Source organism: Grammomys surdaster, unplaced genomic scaffold, assembly GCF_004785775.1.
Source record: "Grammomys surdaster isolate TR1022 unplaced genomic scaffold, NIH_TR_1.0 143, whole genome shotgun sequence".
Classification (NCBI taxonomy): domain Eukaryota; kingdom Metazoa; phylum Chordata; class Mammalia; order Rodentia; family Muridae; genus Grammomys; species Grammomys surdaster.
The window spans coordinates 3,382,602-3,401,751 of NW_021604601.1; the positions used below are offsets into that span (position 1 = coordinate 3,382,602).

General features: G+C 45.3%; 1 protein-coding gene across 1 annotated transcript in view; it reads left to right on the top strand.

Annotated features, from left to right (window-relative positions):
• Positions 1–4,627: 4,627 nt before the first annotated feature.
• Positions 4,628–19,150, top strand: part of Mthfd1l (methylenetetrahydrofolate dehydrogenase (NADP+ dependent) 1 like) — a 179,831-nt gene continuing 165,308 nt past the window's right edge. Inside the window, exons 1-5 of the mRNA XM_028764348.1 lie at positions 4,628–5,031; positions 12,332–12,416; positions 13,802–13,852; positions 13,939–13,992; positions 18,241–18,365. Coding sequence (XP_028620181.1) covers positions 4,808–5,031; positions 12,332–12,416; positions 13,802–13,852; positions 13,939–13,992; positions 18,241–18,365 — 539 coding nt within the window. The 5' untranslated portion in view covers positions 4,628–4,807. The remainder of the gene's footprint in view (positions 5,032–12,331; positions 12,417–13,801; positions 13,853–13,938; positions 13,993–18,240; positions 18,366–19,150) is intronic.

The window sequence follows — 19,150 nt, forward strand, 5'->3', positions numbered from 1 at the left end:
CCTATACATTAACTCTTCAGAAGAAAGGGGCAAATATTTAAATGTCTACTAAGTTGTCTTTTGACGTAAGGAAAAATAACAATATGAAAAGTAAAAGTTAATGGTCCTTTATTTACCCTGAGTCCTCTGTGTGAGCTATGGCTTTCTCTAGCTGCCCAGTTACGGCTCCACTCATTTCACCCAGGAATGAGAATTTAGTAAAAGAAACAGTTACTGCATTTCCACAACGTTTATGTCAATGTGTCTTTATCAGAAACCTTGCGTGGATAAGATCCGAAGCTTTATTTTCTATATTAGTTTTTACTTAAAAATCCTCAAGACATAAATACACTCTCAGGTTTGCCTTCTCACCTCCCACCACCCCCATGACTAACGTACAATGATGGAGCTCTGAAACTACTGTAGTCCTACGTCACATTTAAAAATTAGATAAATGCGAAACCTCACTGCACAATGTAGAGGAGAGATTTCCTCTGTCTCCCCTCTTCATCCTTACCAGGACACTCCAAATAGATCTAGGGACCCAGTTAATACATAACAAATTAACATGAGAACAATATTATTAGTTTTGTAGAGACATGGGATACTTCTGGAAGAGTAAAATCCAAAGAAATGACCAGAGAGCGGTAGTTTTACACATCAATAACTTTGTGAAAAAAATGCAAGCACAGACAAACAGATCTTCAGGCAGGGTAGTACACTTGAGAGATATGAACAGGTATGAGGTCAAAGGTCAGGTGGCAGATGTAGAGTCTGAGGGGAAATGAGAGTTTCTTCAGAGCGTTATACAGGTTCACCAGTGGCCAGTGTCTGATACCGGGATTATTCTCCAAAAGAATCTATATGGCTTGTTATAGGTAACCCAGGCTCAGTGTCCCTCTCCTGAAGTTAGGAAAATGTCAACTGATTTTACCTTAAAATAATCAACTCACCAATTAAGCATATTCTGCGATGGTACAGCCTTGGCTCCTTCAACCTATATAACTAAACCGATTTAGGATGTTTGCTTTACAACGTATCTGAAAGCTCTTATGCAGGAGCTCAATGTTCCCTTTTAGATAAACGTTCTCACGGTAGCACACACACCTCTTGTCTTCCGATACCCTACGATGCTCTGTACCAGCTCTGCACAGAACGGGGCAATATGTCTTTGACCAACGAGTGTTTAATGATGGACTAATCAGAGTTCAAAACTTACAGAAGCCCAAAGCAGGAGATGATAGTTAAATCAGGAGCATATGGAGACAAGCATGAATGACAAACCATGAGCTTTTAGAAACCCGTATCTGGGCTGGAGAGAAGATTCAGTGTGAAGAGCAGGCATTGCTCTTGCAGAGGACCTGGGTTGGAGTTCCAGCACCCATAGGGCAGTTCACAACTGTCTCGAACTCCAGTCCTAGAGGATCTGACACCCTCTTCTGACCTCCATCGTCACCAGGCACACAGGTGGTGTACGTACATACATGCACGCAAAACAATCATACACATAAAATAAATCTAAGTTTTTAAAATAGTCACAGTGCCACTAGTGATAGTGTCACACTCTCATGGGAAGGTGGTGTTTCACGAGTCCTTGTTCTTTCCTACCTCTCAGATTCCGGAGATGTCTATTCTGGCAATTTCCAGGTACTCTCAGCTAAACGTCAATGTATCAGGTTGGTCCCTCTTTCCATCCTGGGGGTTTCATTTGGATAAAAGCCTTTCCCGTTAGTCGCTTCTGGGGATATGAAGGAAGCACAGAGTAACCTATCACATAGATTCAGAAAGAGAAGTCAGGTCACGGAAAGGGGAAAAAAAATCCCAGGAGGCTGGGGGTCAAAAGACTTTATTGCCTACTTTACAATGTAGTCCATGCCACAGGCAAAGTCCCCTTTCTAGACTAGAAACAAAGCCTTATTTCTCAGACAGTGGCTTTAGTCACATACAGCAAACAATTGGAAAGGACAGGAAGCAGTCAGACTTGCTAATTCTAAAGCCACGTGATTTTAACACAGCACAAAAGAACTGGACCTTGATAGCAATCAGAACTTCCGCTGGGTGCGCAAGCGCAGCCCCTCCCCTATGCCTTGTTGCCATAGCAACGTGTAGCTGTCCATAGGGCTCTCATGGAACCCCAAAACAAGACCATGGTGTAAGCAAATTCCTTCTTCCATAGACAAGTTAAGTTGGAGGCTATGAGCTGCTGACGCACAGGCTGAATCAGACTTGTACAATGTGCAAAGGAGTGTAAAAATAAAAATCCGAGTTTCCAACTTATCTAGAAGAAGGAGAAAAGAGCAGAGGGTGGGCCAGTCCAATTGGTCCTGTATTCTGGTGAGGCAACGCGGTGAGATCTAAGGAAAAAGTACAAAAGGCAAAGAAGCATCATTAGTGATGGTCCCTTGCTTTGACCACTGGAGGAGTTGGTTCCTTTATGGCCTTGGTTGGCAGCTTGAGCATAGATGTTCTAGATAAATAATAAAGAATCCTCTCTTGAGGGAAAATGAGTGCCTATCATGCAAAGCATGAAGAACATGACACTCCTTTGAGGGAACGTTCTATCCGAGCCAACTCACTGCCAGCTCTGCTCTGCCTGGCCTCTTCAAGCACCCAGAGGCTGTGATGTAGGAGACCCAAGAGTCTCCCTGACTGCTAGGGAGTCACACAAGGTTTAAACTACTATTCATATTCTGTTTTCTAGAGTCCCCTCTTTAGCTCAGACTCCCTTCTTGAGGGACAGGAGGCTTTTCATAGTTCTCCACCTGAACTGTCCAAAAGTGACGTCATTTCCTCGGACTCCTTGTGGATTCCACTAAAGCACCCTCCCAGTATGCAACCTTTCTCTGAGACTACAGGATTCCTCATTGGCTCTCTGGCCACTGTCTTCTCCACTCTCCTCATATGCACATCCCTCCCTCTCCTGATGGTAGCCAGCATGGTACGTCTACACAAGCACAGTGACATCTCCCACCCAGCCATCTGTGGTCTGTCTCTCCACTTGCTTGACTCTGGCTCTAAACTCACTGCTAAGAAACATGAAGGGAGTTTACCTGTTTACAAGCTAGTAAGCTAGCCTGCCTCGGTTTCCCAGGTAAGGGCATTGTTATACATCCCTGCAGGCAGACTGAGTTTCAGGATGGCCGAGACTCTTCTTCCTCCAGACTCAGCACAGCCCTGGGAGGTGCCACACAGTACTGAGTTTATTCCACAGATGAGAAATGCTATGTTTAGGGATTCCCCAGTCTTAAAGGGTCAACTATCAAACCTGCCCTAATAAATGAATGAACTGAGCTGGAAGAAAGCTCCCAATACCCCTTCCATGGGCTCATCTCTAAGGGCTTAAATTCCTCCATGTAGGCCTCGACTCTTAAAAGATGCCTCCATCTCCCAGTGAACCCAAGGTGGTGACCAGGTTTTTAATATATGAGCCTTTGTGACACTTATCCAACCCACAGCAATGAGGAAGACCGAAGACATCTTGTAAAGCATTGTCTGACTCAATTCCATCATAGGGACTTTCATGGGGAGTGTCTGTAGCTCCGAGTTCCAACTAGATTCTTTTTTTTTTTTTTAACTTTCTACCCTCTTTAGAACCTGCTTGGCCATGCAATTTACAAAACCTGAACCTGTGTGTCAGCGAGGTGGCTCAACAGGTATAGGCACTTGCTGCCAAACCTAAGAAGTTGAGTTCTACTTCCCAGAACAATCCCTCCCCCTACACTGCTGCTGCCCCCAAGATGGAATAGGAGAACTGGCTTCTTCACGTTGCCCTATCCTTCACTTGCTGCAAGCTCATGGACACAAGTAAAATTAAAAAGAGGAAAGTAATTTAAAAGAGGAAGAGGAGGAGGCTCATCTGGAATTGGGCAAGCTCACAACTCCGCCAACGAACCAAATGACTTCTCGGCATTCCAGGTTCTCCTGGTTAGAAATCAGACGAATGTCGTTCAATTCCTTACATCTGCTGGGGTTAATTGGTATATCTTTCCAGCACACAGGGCAGCAAGAGCACTCAAAATCTGTCTCTGCCTTGTTGCACGAATTCTATCTTACTTTACTTACGGACTACAAAGTTACAATGTTATTCCCACTAGCTTTGGAAATTATAAACTCGGAAGACTCAATCCTAAAGCTTAAAGCTTTAGGGTTGCTTAAGGCTACAAAACCAGCATTGCATTGCAGACTTCAAGAACGCCTTTTAAGCCGGGCGGTGGGGGCGCACGCCTTTAATCCCAGCACTTGGGAGGCAGAGGCAGGCGGATTTCTGAGTTCGAGAGTTCGAGGCTAGCCTGGTCTACAGAGTGAGTTCCAGGACAGCCCGGGCTACACAGAGAAACCCTGTCTCGAAAAACCAAAAAAAAAAAAAAAAAAAGAACGCCTTTTAGCCCTAGGCCACCTCCCACGTAATAAACCCTTCCTTATGAAGGTCTAAGCTAGATTTAGGGCCACTACATCCTGTGGAAAGTGAGCTGCATTATGGAGACCAAGGGAGACATCAGATTTTGAGGCAGAAGGGCTGGCCATACAATCTCAGGGCAAGGGCTCTGCAACACGCTGATGCCCCACCTCCTCTGCCTTGACTTTCTGGCAACTCCAACCAGCAGCCTCGCGTCCGCTGGCCCCCGCCCTCCTAACGTCACGGCCACTAGGTACAGTGCCCCCTAGGGGCCTCAGTTCCTCCCACGAGGAAGAGCCTAGTCTTTCCTGCTGCTGGTCCTTTACTGTGCCGCTTGGCTCTCTCTAGTGCCTCCCTCGCCAACCCGGGGAGGAACTTGCAGCCGCATCTCGGCGCTACGGGAGGACCAGTCACCCCGTGCTCTGCAGCAGCATGAGCGCCCGCCTCCCTCTTCTGCTGCGCCAGCTCGGCCGCCAGCAGCTGCCCCCAGGCCCGGCGTGTCGCCTCCGTGAGCTGTGTCGTTCCGACAGCAGAAGCAGCAGCAGTGGAGGTGGTGACCCCAAGGGGTTGCGCGGGCAGCGGCTGCAGGATGGCCAAGGCTTCATCAGCCGTGGCCCAGGCAATCCGGAAGCCGCTGGGATGGACTCCATCGTCAGGTGAGTGTCCGGCTTGTCTATCCGCAGGTCCCTAGCCAGAGACCCAAGGATGGGACAACGGCACTCTCGGCCGCTGGGAGACCGGAGGGACCGGTTCATAGGGCGGGAGGCAGAGAGTGCTTGGTGCCAACTTGCTAGAGGCGCCTTGGAATTGGCAGAGAGGGCGTGGGGGTCAAAGAGGGGCGTTCGGAGTATGGGACGCTGTAGGAGAGGGCATTCCCCCGGCCGGCGCGCGCCTCACGGACCGCACACCCCGCTCCACGTGCACCGCCCGCCTCCGCCTCTGATGCAACCGCGCCGGGCGTGGCGCCGACAGGAAAGGGGCGGTGCGGCCCTGGGCGGGAGAGAGGCATGGAGGATGGCCCAGCAATCCCGCCACTGCTGCTTGTCCCGCTACTGGAGGAGGGGCGGGCCAAACCCGTTGCGGAAGCCCTCCAGGTCTGGGCGTAGTGTTCAGAGCATCGCCGCTCAGAGAGCACACAGGCTCCAGTGTAGCCGTATCTGGAAAGTTCATTCCCTATCCAGTAGTGATCTGTGCAGACGCCGAGTCGTCATGTCAGGACCCATATCGAGTAGTGGGTTTGCTGGGCCACTGCTGTGCAGAGGCACCCACCTGCAAAGGGCGGGAAAGCCCTTTTCCGTCCTGACTCCCAACTGGGGCTATGGAAACAATTAAATGAGCAAACATAATCTGGCCCCAGGGGCTGTCATACATATAGCCCGCAACAAATAGTCATTATTTCTACAATAAACTAAACTAAGCTCTGCAAACTTGGCGTATTGGGCATGACGCTAAATACTTAAGGTTTAGTGAACTAAAAAGCGGAATTTAAGATGTTACATGGGTAAATTTGTAACGAGGAAAAGCAAATTCTCAGTTTTTTTTGATAACATTCTACATTTTATGGACACTGAAATTTGAATTATATATGGTTTCACATGCTATGAAATATCCTTATTTCTATTTTCCTACCTGTTCTTTAAAAATGGAAGCCCAGGCTAGGGAGATTGCTCAGTTAACAAAGTACTGGCTGGGAGAAACAGGAGGACGTAAGTTCCAACAGCAGTACCCATGTGGGCATGGTAGCATACTCTTGACACTCCAGTCCCTGGGAGGCAGAAACAGATAGTGAGACTCACTGGTCAGCCCACACAACCTAATCCAAGAACTCCAGACCAATGACAGGTCTTGTCTCCAAAGCCAGGGTGAGCAACTGTTGAGGGACAACATCCAAAGTTGCCCCGTGGTGTGTACACACACCAACATGCATGCACTGGGACATACATACATGAACACATAAGTAAAAACATGTATGTGCATGCATGTGTTCAGAGCTAGTGGGTGGTAGTTTTCCCTGGCTCTGCTTCTGATCCAGAGGCTAGAACTTAGGAATCCGATGCCTTCGTTTTATAATATGCTTATACCACTGGGTGTGTGAGCAGGGACACACTATTGGTCTCAGCGTGTTCAGCTGCAAATGGAAACCAGAGTACCACCTACTTCAATGAAGCAATTCTAAGATTTATACTAACCCAGCAATCCTAGAACCTGTGTCCTGAATACCTCTAGTATTTGCTTCCCATTGACTGGGTCTTGTAGCTGCTGTACGCCAGGTGGCCATTATAGCAAATTTAGTACTGCCTGCACCCATGGGATTTAGAAAGTGGAGAAGTGATCAGATTGGATGTCACCTGGAGTTAGATAGCTGTTAAAGAGCTTGGGGTGGAATTTCTTACCTCATCCATGTGTGTCAGAAATGATGGGACATAAAGTCGCCAAGAAGCATAGTGATTTTTACGTAGGGGTGTGACTGCCATGGCTGTGATCCAAAAGGTCGTTTTTGGAAACAGTGTGATCTCTGATGGTTGTCTGTCGTCTGATAGGATCCAGGAGGTATCAGCCCCCAACACTTGGCAGATCGGGTGACTGTAGAGAAACCACAGGGTGACACCGTGGCTGTTCCTGGTTCCCCATGGGTTCATACACTGAAGGCTTGAGCCATAGAGTGGTGCTTCTGAAGCCATTCTGGGGTGGAAACTTTGAGTAATGGGGCCTTGTAAGAGATGCTTATTACAATAAATATTCTAGACCTGCCCTGAAGGGGACAGTGATGGTTTGATTCACTGTCTTCTCTCCTTTCTGGTTCCTGTTCTGAGGGATTTTGCTCTGAGACACACTCCTGTGACAATGGGCTGTCCTTGCTGGAGACTACCAGATCACACTGGACATCTCCAAGACGTGAGCCAAAACAACCCTTTTCTCTTTATTAAGCTAATTACTTCAGATATTTTATTAGAGTCATGGGGCAGTGACTAATATACCTGGGGACAATGGCATCTTTTAAGGATTGCTGCTTTACCAGCCTCCTTATGACACACAAGATGAAGAAAAAAAAAAAAAAAACACCTGTCAAACAAAAAAAATGATTTTTTTTTTTTTTTTTTTTTTTTTTTTTTTTTTTTAGTTAAAAAGTCATTCAGGAAAATCAGATCCTCAATTCAAAATTTGAGAATTCTTCAGTTTATTGTTTTCCTTTTGATTCATATGATAAAACTTTTTTTTGTCTAGATACCTTTAAAAATTCTTTAATGGGGCTGAAGAGATGACTCATTGGGTAAGAGCACATCCTGCTATTTTGGAGTAGCTAAGTTTGGTTCCCAGCACTCACATGGACTAGGTGACTCACAACCACTCATAACCCCAGCTCAGGACAGCAGGTCAATCCGTCTTCTGGCCTCCATACATATACACTTCATTAAAAATAATTTCAATAAATACATTTTGGAAAGAAAAGAGTCTGCTGTCATTCAACCAACAGTATTTTTTTCTTAGTGGTTCATAAATTGGTGATGTGGCTTTCCTTATCCATCTGAGATTTGATGGAATAGTATATATAAGATAATCTTACTAATCTCAGATTCAGCTCATGCATAAAATTGAAAAAGAGCCAGGATGCCTGTCTTTTTCTGGGTTTTGCTGCTATGGCAAAACACTACAGGCTAAATGATTATAGAGAGCTCTCTCTCATTCTTTTGGAGGCTGGGAAGTCCGCTGTCAAGGGCTGGCAAGGGCTTTGCTACATCACAATATAGCTGAGAAGGGCAAGAGAGACGCAGATGTAAACTCATCCCTTCCATCATCCCATGACAACCACATGAATCCATTCTACCTCCTCATGGACCCATATCAGCATCGTTACACCAGAAATTAAGTCTCCAACATAAAAGCTTGGGGAACATTCTCAAACCATAGCAACACCCAAAGATAACATCCTGAGCAAAGGCTCCAGGATGGTCCCCTAGATGGTTACTCATCGCTACTGATCTCTGGTCTTGTCACCTCCCAGCCAGTGAGATAAAAGGAGCCAGGCTGTGTGTGGTCTTCTTAGTACACAGTCCTTCCCTCCTCCTTGTGGCCAGAAGCTAATCACGTGATCCCAGCCAGCTGCCAGAGAGAGACTGGGAGATCCAGGTGGTCCTGTGCAGTTGAAACTCGGAATCTAATTACTGAAAAAGAGGAGCTGGGAAGACTAGCCGGAGGAAGTAGCTGGGGTCAGCTTTATTTTCGAATCTATTATGTAAAGTGCATCTGATAATGGCCAAAGCAAAGAGTTATAAAGTAGCTCTCCACTTCTTTTACCATGGACGGTTTCTCTAAACACTACTAGTTGTCTTTGGAGATGTCTGTGGAAGTCAGCTCTATGTTCCTAGAAGGATCCTTCTTTTACCTTTGAAAGAGCTGAGTTCTATGAGGACTTTTATTAACAAGCACTCTCAGCATTCAGGGATGAGGATAAGTGTGCATTGATGATTTTCGGTAACAGGGCCAGAGGTTTTCTCCTACACTTGGGCGTGGTCACAGCTAGCCTGGGGGAGAACAAGGAGGAACATAGTTGTTAGAACAAGGCAGCTTTTGTACTCAGCTCTAGGCTTCACACGCAGTTAGCCAGGCGGAGATGACTGAGCTGGTGATGACTGAGGCAGAAATAGAGATAGTCTCACTAACAGGGGTCGTGATAGTGCCATGCTAAGCTTAAACCTTTACCTACGGATCTTCAGTAATAGGAAAATTTGAGTTTTAGCTACACTGTTCCCAGTCAGAATTGAAGTTTTCTTCCCCAAGTGCATAGACTCATCTTTGGAAACATTTTTGCTACTTTTTGAATGTTTGGAGCCTGGGAATGTTCCTGAATTGTTTATTGCTGCAGGCATCACAGCAGAAGGCAAAATACACACAGCCAGTTGTGGGTGGATACCCCCAACCAATTTTTTTTTTTTTAAAGTGGTATTATTGCATTGTTGAGCCCCTTTGTGTAGCTATATCCTCTTTCTGCCCCTTACCTCAACTATTTTAGGTCTGACAAAATATTTTTTGTTTGTTTGTTTTTGTTTTTTCGAGACAGGGTTTCTCTGTGTAGCCCTGGCTGTCCTGGAACTCACTCTGTAGACCAGGCTAGCCTCGAACTCTCGCACTCAGAAATCCTCCTGCCTCTGCCTCCCAAGTGCTGGGATTAAAGGCTTGCTCCACCACCGCCCGGCCTGATAAAGTATTTTTATTGATTTTTTTTTTATTCTGTGTGTATGGGAGTTTGGTCTGCATGTATGTCTGTGTACTAACAATGTACCTGTTGCCCTGGAGGAACTAGAATTACAGATAGTAGTTAGCCTCTTTGTGAGCGCTGGAAATGGAACAGCAGTCCTTTGGAAGAGCAAGTAGTACCCTTAACTGCGGAGCCATTTCTCCAAGCCCTTGACAGCTAACTTACACCTAGTGATAATTTATCTATTGGAATATTCCTTTCATTTTATTTTTTTAAAAAATAGGGCTAGAGATTTTTTAAAGTTTAGTTTATTGAGGGTGGGCAAGACTGGAGGGGTTTCTGTTACGAATTCTCACGTTTCTTATGTTTAAGGCCACAACTGATGATACCTGACAAGGAGCAACTGGAATGGGAGGGGAGGCTTCTTTTGAGATTACAGTTTAAGTGGACATTGTCCGCAGCAAAAGTGTGGTGATAGGAGCAGAAGGCACTTGGGCACATTGTATCTGGAGTCAAGGGAAGCAAGAGTAAACAGAAATAGGACCAGGCTCTAAAATCTTCAGGACCATCTCCTCCAGCAAGGCTCCACCCCCTTAAAGGTCCACAACCTTCTCAGACAGCAGTAGCAGCAGCAGCAGCTGGGGGTCAGGCTTCAAATACATGATTAGGACGTTACATATTTATACAGGCAGTTTTAGTCACAGGAAAATAAAAGGAACAAAAACATTCCAACAATAATGAAAAGGGAGAAAGTCACTGAAATCTACCTGTTATACAGGTGAGGAAGTCAGAATCCATAGATGCACCTCCCCTTAGTATTCTGGAGGGCTGACTGCCAGGTATGGCCGTTATCCACAGGCTATGTTCCAGAAACCCTGGCACTTATTTAAAATGGCACATTCCTGGACCCCAGCCCAGCATATTAAATCAGACTTTCTGAGATGGAATCTTGATGTTGATCATGCTTCCCAGGGGGTTTTTAGAGTCAGAAGTGCTTGGTGCGGTACTGCCCCCAGACCAAGCAAAAATATGGACCCAGCTTGGCCTGGAGTAGCTTAGCAGCTCGGCCAAGCTAGACAGACGACAGTGCAGCCTAGAAACCTCAGCACCCATCACTGGAGAAATAACTTGTAAACTTTTCAAAATGGTTTCAGGTATTAGCACAATAATGAAGTTACTTCTCCAGGGATTGAACTGCCTCATCCCAAGTATATAAAACCAAAAGCAAACACATAATTAATTGCTAACAGTGCACGCTTGCCCGGCCACTGGCTCTGTTAGCCTCTGTGACATTAGGAAAGTTAACTCCTATGCAAGTTTTGAGCTCTTTGTGGTCTTGTGAGCACCCTGCTCCCTGCGTCCTCTTGTCTGAGGGTTCAGCACATTTCACTTCGTTTCTCAGTCACCACTCTGCAAGGTGGGAGACATTTGACTTTGATAAGTTGCTACTAACGGCATCTGGCTGAGACTAATTCATTTTTTGAAAGTTGTTAGGTGCATGTAATAAGTAAAGGCATCCTGAAGCCAGCAGTGACTTGCAAGACTTGTCTAGCTCCTGTGAGACCTCAGGCTTACCCAACCATCACTGGGTGGGTGGGGGTGAATAATATTTTAACACTGAAACTGGGTACTGCTCTGAGTAGCTTTTCAGTCTCTGAGAGGCAGAAACACGAAGCAGACTGCTGGAGATGTGCCACTGAGGGCATAGCGTAGAGGTGATGGCAGCACTCAGAATGACCCATCTAGAAGGTTCTAGAAAGGAAGTCTGTCTCTGCCATATTTATATAGGTCTGCTTGTCTGTGACGCACTCTCCTCTCCCAGCCCTCACTGGGCTTGGGGGCAGATGACTTGGAGAAGAAAAAGCTGCCCTCGCAGGGTAACGTTGTCTTTAAAAGGGTCTCCTCATTGGCTACAGCATCCTAGGTCTTCCAAATCTGCAACTTCCTGCTTTCCTTCCCTCCTCTTCTGTCTTCGAATCCTTCCTTTAAACTCTGGGAGCTGGAATTTAGCAGGAATTTAGACACCATTTCTTTGTCCCACACTCACAGTCCACTTAGTCATCAGCATTCTCACAGACACCCCCCCCATTTGTTTTCTTTTCCCATGTTACCCCAGACTCATTTCTCCTGGGAGAAGAGTAAGACAATGCAGTGAAAAAATGAGATTATGTCGAATAGAAACCTAGACTTTCAATTCCTTTATTACATTTAGTTATTTGTGTGAATGCGTGTGTGTGTGTGTGTGTGTAAATCAGAGGAGAATTCAGGAGAGGAGGGGTAAAGTCAGTTCTCTCCTTTTACTGTATGGGTCCAGGGGATGGACAATTGACAGATTGTCAGCAAGCACTTTTACCCACTGAGCCCTCTGACTGGCTCCAAACTTTTCATTATAAGAAACTTGGAAAATACAGGAGAAAAATTTTAACCTCTCGGAAATGAATGGCCACGTTTAGTTCTTCTGAGACAAGGATTCACTGTGTAGTCTAGGCTGGCCTTGTGTTTACAGTTCTCTCACCTCTGCCTCCCTAGAGCTGAGACTGCAGCTCTGTGCCAGTACACACTGCCTGCATCAGGAGTTCTTGATGCCTGGGTGCCCTGCCTTCCCTCACACTCTGATCAGTCTTCCTCTGTTATCTGATTCACTTACAGCAACAAGCTTTGTAAGGATACGAATTGTGCCTGTCCTATCTAATCATTAACAAAGAAATGACTGTGCTGTGTTTCTCTCTCTCTCTCTCTCTCTCTCTCTCTCGATATAGAGACGTCATTCACAATTCCAAAGAAGTACTGAGCTTGTTGCAAGAAAAAAACCCCGCCTTTAAGCCAGTTCTTGCTGTTATTCAGGTAAGCTGTGAACATGGTGCTCTTTTAGTATTTTAGGATGCAGTTTAGTAAATATTTATAAACAGAGACCATACACGTGTCCTGTCAGTGGCAAGGGCTGTTACATGGTTTTCTTCTGCAGAGTTGCAGGTTCTACGAGGCCCTGTTTGAGTCAGTTATCTTTCTGAGGCATAAGTGTGGTTCGTTGAGGTCAGGGGGTAGGCACCATAAATCACAGGACACAGAAAAATTACTAACCCACGTGTACTTATGTATACTTTGTATCCTTATGGATCCAATATGTCTTGGGGAAGACAAGTGGGTAATGGCAGGTGCACATTAATGTTTGATAACCCACGTGTCAAAAGCCATGAGCGTGTCAGAGGACTTTGCATCCTGTGTTTTTCCTTTGGCTGCTGCCCCTTAGTCCTGAGCTGCAGTTGGCACTGTGTTATTGGCATCCTTGTGTGGTGGCAGGTGCAGGGTGGCCTGGAAGCAATTTGGCCCAGTAGCTGGCCTATTATTATGATGCTTGGCAGTCTGGTCCAGTATCAGGATAGCAGCCTGTGTGGCCAATGGTGCCTTGGTTTGTGAGATTGTAGGACTGTGCTCACGTGACCTGCATCCTTTGGGAAGCTTCCATATCCCCTCTTAGCAGGGGAGCTGGTTTGGGAACTTGGGCTCCTGGGAATCTGGTTACATGTTGCCACTTAACCTAAGTACAAACATCCAAATTCCTATCTTTGGTGGTTCACACAGCATCGTGCTGGCTATGTGGCCATGATGATGTCATTTTTATACACTCCATATCTTAGTTACTTTTCTGTTGCTGTGACAAAACATCATGACTGACCTTTACAGCTTATAAAGGGAAGCATTCAGTTGGGGTATAGTTTCAGAGAGTTAGAGTTTATTACTGAGCAAAGACATGGAGGTAAGAACTACTAGGGAATAACATCTTGATCCTCCACCAGGAAGCAGAGAGAGACATTGGAAATGATGCAAGTCTATTGAAACCTCAAGCCCACCCCCAACAACACACCTCCTCCAACAAGGCCATGCCTCCTTATCCTTCCCAAACAGTTCCACCAACAGAGGACCAAGTATTCAAATATATAAACCTATAGGGACCATTCTCATTCAAACCACCACACTCTATAACATGCAAACTCTCGTTTTTTTAACGGATATAATATGTTAGTCTAAGACGTTTATATGTGCATAACTCCAGCTCTTAGCCCAGTTTTCATAGGCAATAAGAGTCTTTTCTTGTAGTTTTCTTATCATCTTTTTTATTCAGGCCACTCATACTCAGTGTCTTCACAAGTGATCTCTGTGCTGTTTGGTACACTTTGTCAAGATATTTTCACACTGTGACATTCTCCCTTCTGCTCCTTTCCCCTTAGGCAGGTGATGACAACCTGATACAGGATATGAACCAGACTTTGGCCAAGGAGGTGAGAGCTGGCGATTCTAGCAGTTCATTAGAATTCCTAACGGTGTGTTCTCTTGTGGTGACAGAGAATCTTATGTTCCCTTTCAGGCTGGTCTGGACATCACTCACATCTGCCTGCCTCTAGACAGCGGAGAGGATGAGGTAATGTCGGCCTGGCTCATTTCCTTTCGTCTTTGGGCCTATGGGCATCTTCTGGGGTAGGCACAGGTCCAGCCTTCTCTTGTGGCTGAGTTTCCGTGGGGATGAGATCTCTCTTCCCTGTGATGTAAAAGCTCCTGGTCACCTTTTCCCTTCTTACAGTTGGTTTCTACTGACAATAAGCTGGGACATTATAGTGACTGTGGCTGTTTATTCACAGTAGATGCAGCAGGGTCTCATGAAAAAGTTGTTGGGGCTGGGTGTGTTGAGCTCTGGTTTTACTCTGTCTTGGAAGCATCAACTTGGACTATTCCTTCGGTATCTCAAGGTCACCACAGCATTATTGATGTAATGTAGGAACAGGACAAGGTAATCTTCAAGGGTCCTCTCTAGGATTAACACTCTGGGACTCCTTCATTGGCATTTTGGGGACAGCTGATAGAATCTCCATCCTGAGCCATGTGTTCTAGTTGTGACTGCCAGTATCATTCCCCAGTGTGCCATGGTCCTAGGCTGGCACAAGCCTTTGGGGCTAACTTTTCTCTGGCTGGCTGCGGCAAGGAGGGTTAGGGATAGGGTTAGAATTAGAGTTAGACGTCCTAGGATAGAAAACCTCAAATCACAGGATCTGGATTGTTTGTTTGTTCTTTTGTTTACGGGGATGGGGGTGGGGAGATCAGACATGGATGATGTTTGGAGATCAGCAGTCACTGGCTAAGGAAAACATCCCCAAGTCAGGAGAGCTGCTGCACTTCCTTCCTGCTAGCGGCTCTGTAGTGTACTGCCAAATCAAAGACGTTAGAGTCAACTCTACCTGTCACATTCACACCAGGGTCAAAAGCCATTCCACTAATCATGCGGGTTGTTCAAAATGAGTTCTAGATACAGAGACTGTTAGATGAGGAGTGAGAGCCAGCAGATAGCTAAAACTGCACGTAGGACAGTAGAAGGCACTGTGTGGCTTCTCTCTGGCTTAACTAAGGTTGTTGACGCTCGTGCTTTGGCGCCACTATTCAGTAAAAGAAAAGTCATGTAAGCACTAACACTGTGAAGCAACCATGCAGATGAAGGAGCTCAAGCGACTCCTAAGTGACAAAGGAGTGGTCCCATACACAGGGGTAGATGGGCTAGACAAGGGGCTCGTTCATGTACAGTCGGTTCTAGATCTCACCGTGCTACTCAGTGAGGTATACAGTTTCAAACTAATGAATTGTTTATTTCTGGAACTTTCCCTTGAGTGTTTTTTTGTAACACAGTTGATGCAGAGTAACTGAAACCTTGGAGGGTGAAGTAACCTGTAGTCCCCTGCAGGGCTGTGTAGAAAGGTTTTCATTTATAGGAAGGAGTAAGTCTCCCTGTGAGATGAGACGAGGAAGGGGCTTGGTGGTAATAGATCAGAGAAGGTTGCTTCCCAGGCCAGCCAGTTCTCAGGGGATACTGTCTGTGTGTTCATCCTGAGGCTGCCTCAGAGCTTAGGCATCTGGAGAGAGAAAGCTTGACCAAAAGTTTGCTTTCAAATGTATTTGATTTTGCTTGGTTAGTGGGAACTAGCAATGGGTCCTGCCACTGATGAAATGGAAATAATGCTTTCTGGGTCTTTCTGGGTCCTTAGGAACTGTCATGAACTGAGTCTGTTCTAGATCCTATGGGGAAAGGTACTTCTCTGCAGTACACAGAGGTTGTGGGTAAAGGTCTCCACTGCCTCTTTCCCCCAGCATCACAAGTAAAGTTTATTGACCCAACTAATAAGGAAAAGAATAAAGGTAGGCCCCTGCTGATGCTTTTCCCTCTAAGGATGTTTTCGACAAACCACAAATTCGCTCTGCTGCACCTGCATTGTCTGGCCACACGGCGAGAAGGAGGAGGGGAAATGAAGTCTCAATGCCATTTACATCATCTCTAAGGAAGAAGGGAAGCTACATATTGGACAAACAGTTAATACTGTACTTGCCAGTTATGATGTGTACCAACTATGAAGGTACCAGCAGAGACAGAATCCAAAGAAGCAAGTCAGCCATTTCCAGGACACTCACTGTACACAGTCAATTGTGTAGCCCAGGCTAGCCATGAAAACACGATGAAGCCCAGTCTGGCTTTAAACTCATGATCCCTCTGCCCCAGCCTCCTGAGCGCCAAGATTATGGTTTCACACCCAACATATTTTTTATAAGGATTTGTCTACTCCCAGTGCTTTGGTGTAGAGGCTGAAATTTCACTGAGTGTGGTGTTATTATGTTGAGCATCTTAATTTATTAAGGTCTTATAGTCCTAGTAGTAATTTTCTTTTATTAGTGCTTTCCTGTTCTCAGTACAGCTAACGTGAGACCCTCACTTTATCCTGAGCTCTGCTTCCATGGACCCACTGACCGCTCTCACCCTGTGACTCTTCTCCCTTTGGCCTGCTTTGTTTTCCCTTACATCGTTGATCGATTTCAGAACTTATATTATTACTACAATTGGGGTGTGGCTTGCTTCGCTATTAACATATCATGTCTGCCAGAGCAGTTTTGCTTACAGCTAGGGTCCCTTGCTTAGAACTTGTGCAAAGCTGAAACTCGGAACATAACTTGTTTGTTTGTTTTATTTAAATATGTGATGGCTGGGTATATACATATGCGTGTTGTGCCGAGGGAACTCAGAGGTACCTGATCCCCCATGGAGCTTGTGAGCCACCTGACCTAGATACTTGGGACAGAACTCTGGGTCCTCTAGAGGAACAGCAGGCGGAGCCATTTCTCCAGCTTCCTGCTTCACCAAGTTTGTTTTAGTGGCAGAATATAAGAAAAAAAAAGTCATCAATCAAAGCCCTTTAAAAATACTTTGGTGAAGACAATGGGCCAGTGGGTTGTAGCCAGAAACGCCAGTCTCTGCGGCAAGCCTCAGGGGCTCTCTGATGGCTGTGTTGAGATCTCTGTGTTGTCTGCTACAAGCCTCTGAAGGCCTCTTGGGTTGTTGGAAGCTACACATGTGTTACTACTTTCCGAATGAATTTCACCAGCTAGTCAGGAGGATGTTAGATTAAATAGATCAGCAGGCAGCAAGTGGGTATAAAGGGAATAAAGACAGCATAGGATCGTGTATCCCCAATCGGTAACATTCCAACTCTCCCCGATCACGACGTTCTTACCAGCCTTGTGAAATCTTTAACATGTTACATTTTTTTTTTCCTGGAAGCTTCAGTTCACAGCTGAATGAATGAAACAAATATTCTTTCTGTACTAAATAGTGATTTCCTTCTCTACCAGATGGTAGTAATAACATAGATATTGCTGCCAAGCAATAAAATAAAAATGGCAAAGTGACATTTCCTTTGAGTGGGATGCACACACAAGGGTTCTTTCTACTTCTGAGTCAGTGGTTTTGTTCAATGGATCAGTCTGAGTGTCTGAGTCTCTGTCTGAAGCCTTTCGAAGGGCTCCCAGCACGGTGTTTGGAGCCAGTGAACCAGAGGGCCATGAGTGGTTGGACTCCCTGCTGGGAAACCTCTCCTGAGCATGTGGACTTGGTTGAGGTGCTTGGCTGCATTCTTTCAGACTTCCCTCAACACTGGGATGATTGACTTAAGTTGGTCACTGGCAGGGAATTGGCTTTTGTCTGCTAACCTGGAGTAACAGTGACGCTTTGGGTGGTTGTTGTTGTTGTTCTTTTCTGGCACATGGTGGGACCTCAGGAACGATGAAGCATGTATACAGCATGGGGTTTTTCTAAGCATGCTGTAAAGAGGAAACAGACTCTTTGCTGAACCTCACCCCAGAGTCTTTAATAGGGAGTAAAAAGAACCTAACAGATACATTTTTAGGAATCTGTGTATGTGTGCATACACGCACAGGTGTTTGTGTGCACATGTGGGTGCAAGTGCATATACATCCCATAGCCAGAGGACAACCTCAGGAGCCGGCCATCTTTTTCATTTGTGGCTCAGGATCTTTCACTGGCAGGGAGCTCACTTAGCAGGTGAGGCTGACTGGTCAGGAAGTCCCAGAGGTCTACATGTCCCCACTTCCCCAGAACTGGGATCACAGGTCTGTACTACCAATGCCAACGTTTTTTCTTTTTCTTTTCTTTCTTTCTTTCTTCCTTTTTTTTTTTTTTTTTTTTTTGATGTAGGTTTCAGAGATCAGCTATAGGTCCTCAGTGAGCACATGTGTTACCAATGTGCCGTCTCTCTGGGACTATAGAGAAATCCCTGTCCTCCCCCATCAACATTTTTACTAGTTCTTACTTTCACAAAGCTACTGTTTTTCTGTTTAGATCATAGATGAAATCCTGAAGATTAATGAAGACCCCAGAGTGCATGGCCTTGCCCTTCAGATCTCTGAAGATTCACTGAGCAGCAAAGTTCTCAATGCTTTGAAACCAGAAAAAGATGTGGACGGGTAAGAAATTATAAAAGGAAATCACCAGTAATAATCAATCTTATTGCTAAGTAACTAGTGTTTTTTTTTTCTAAATTTCAATTTTTTTTAACTAAGTAATTAGTTTAAAAATAATTTTAAATACCTTAGGAGGTAGGGAATTTTTAAAATTCTGTGGATGAAAGTCATATATCTTGGGAAATATGGATCTGTTTGGAGATAATCCTGCACTATCATATCTCCTCAGGAAGCTCCTGTTTTTCTGACTTTGACCAGGGATAATTTTCCCTGGGTGATTCTACCAAACAGTGAAAGAAAGACTGAGGCCTGATTCCTCAAGAGCCCTGAAGCATCCTTTACTCCTAGACTGGTTGAGAGAAACTAACAACACATGTTTTTATTAATAATACGAGTTTCTAATTAAAATTTGAGGTGCGGGCAGGAATTGTGAGCATTGGGTGTTTTGTGGAGTGCCATGGTAAAATATAAGTATCACAGGATAGTGAATGCCATCAGCCTACAATGAGGGGACAGTGTGTTTCCTAGAGAGTAAAAGCTCCATTTCCTTATATGGAAGCACTGGAAATAATTTGTCCTGTAGCTGAAACAACAGGGCTTATTTAGCATGATAAGGTTATGAACAAATTTATAAAGTCAGACTTCTGTCTAGTGTATCCTTCAGCAGCTGAATTGAGTGCTTGGTGATCCACTGAACTATGGTGGCTTTTTGCAGTCAATCCTTTCTTTCTTACAAGGGCTAGACAGACTCAAACAAGAGTTAGAATGTTTCATAAGGGCGGGCTGTA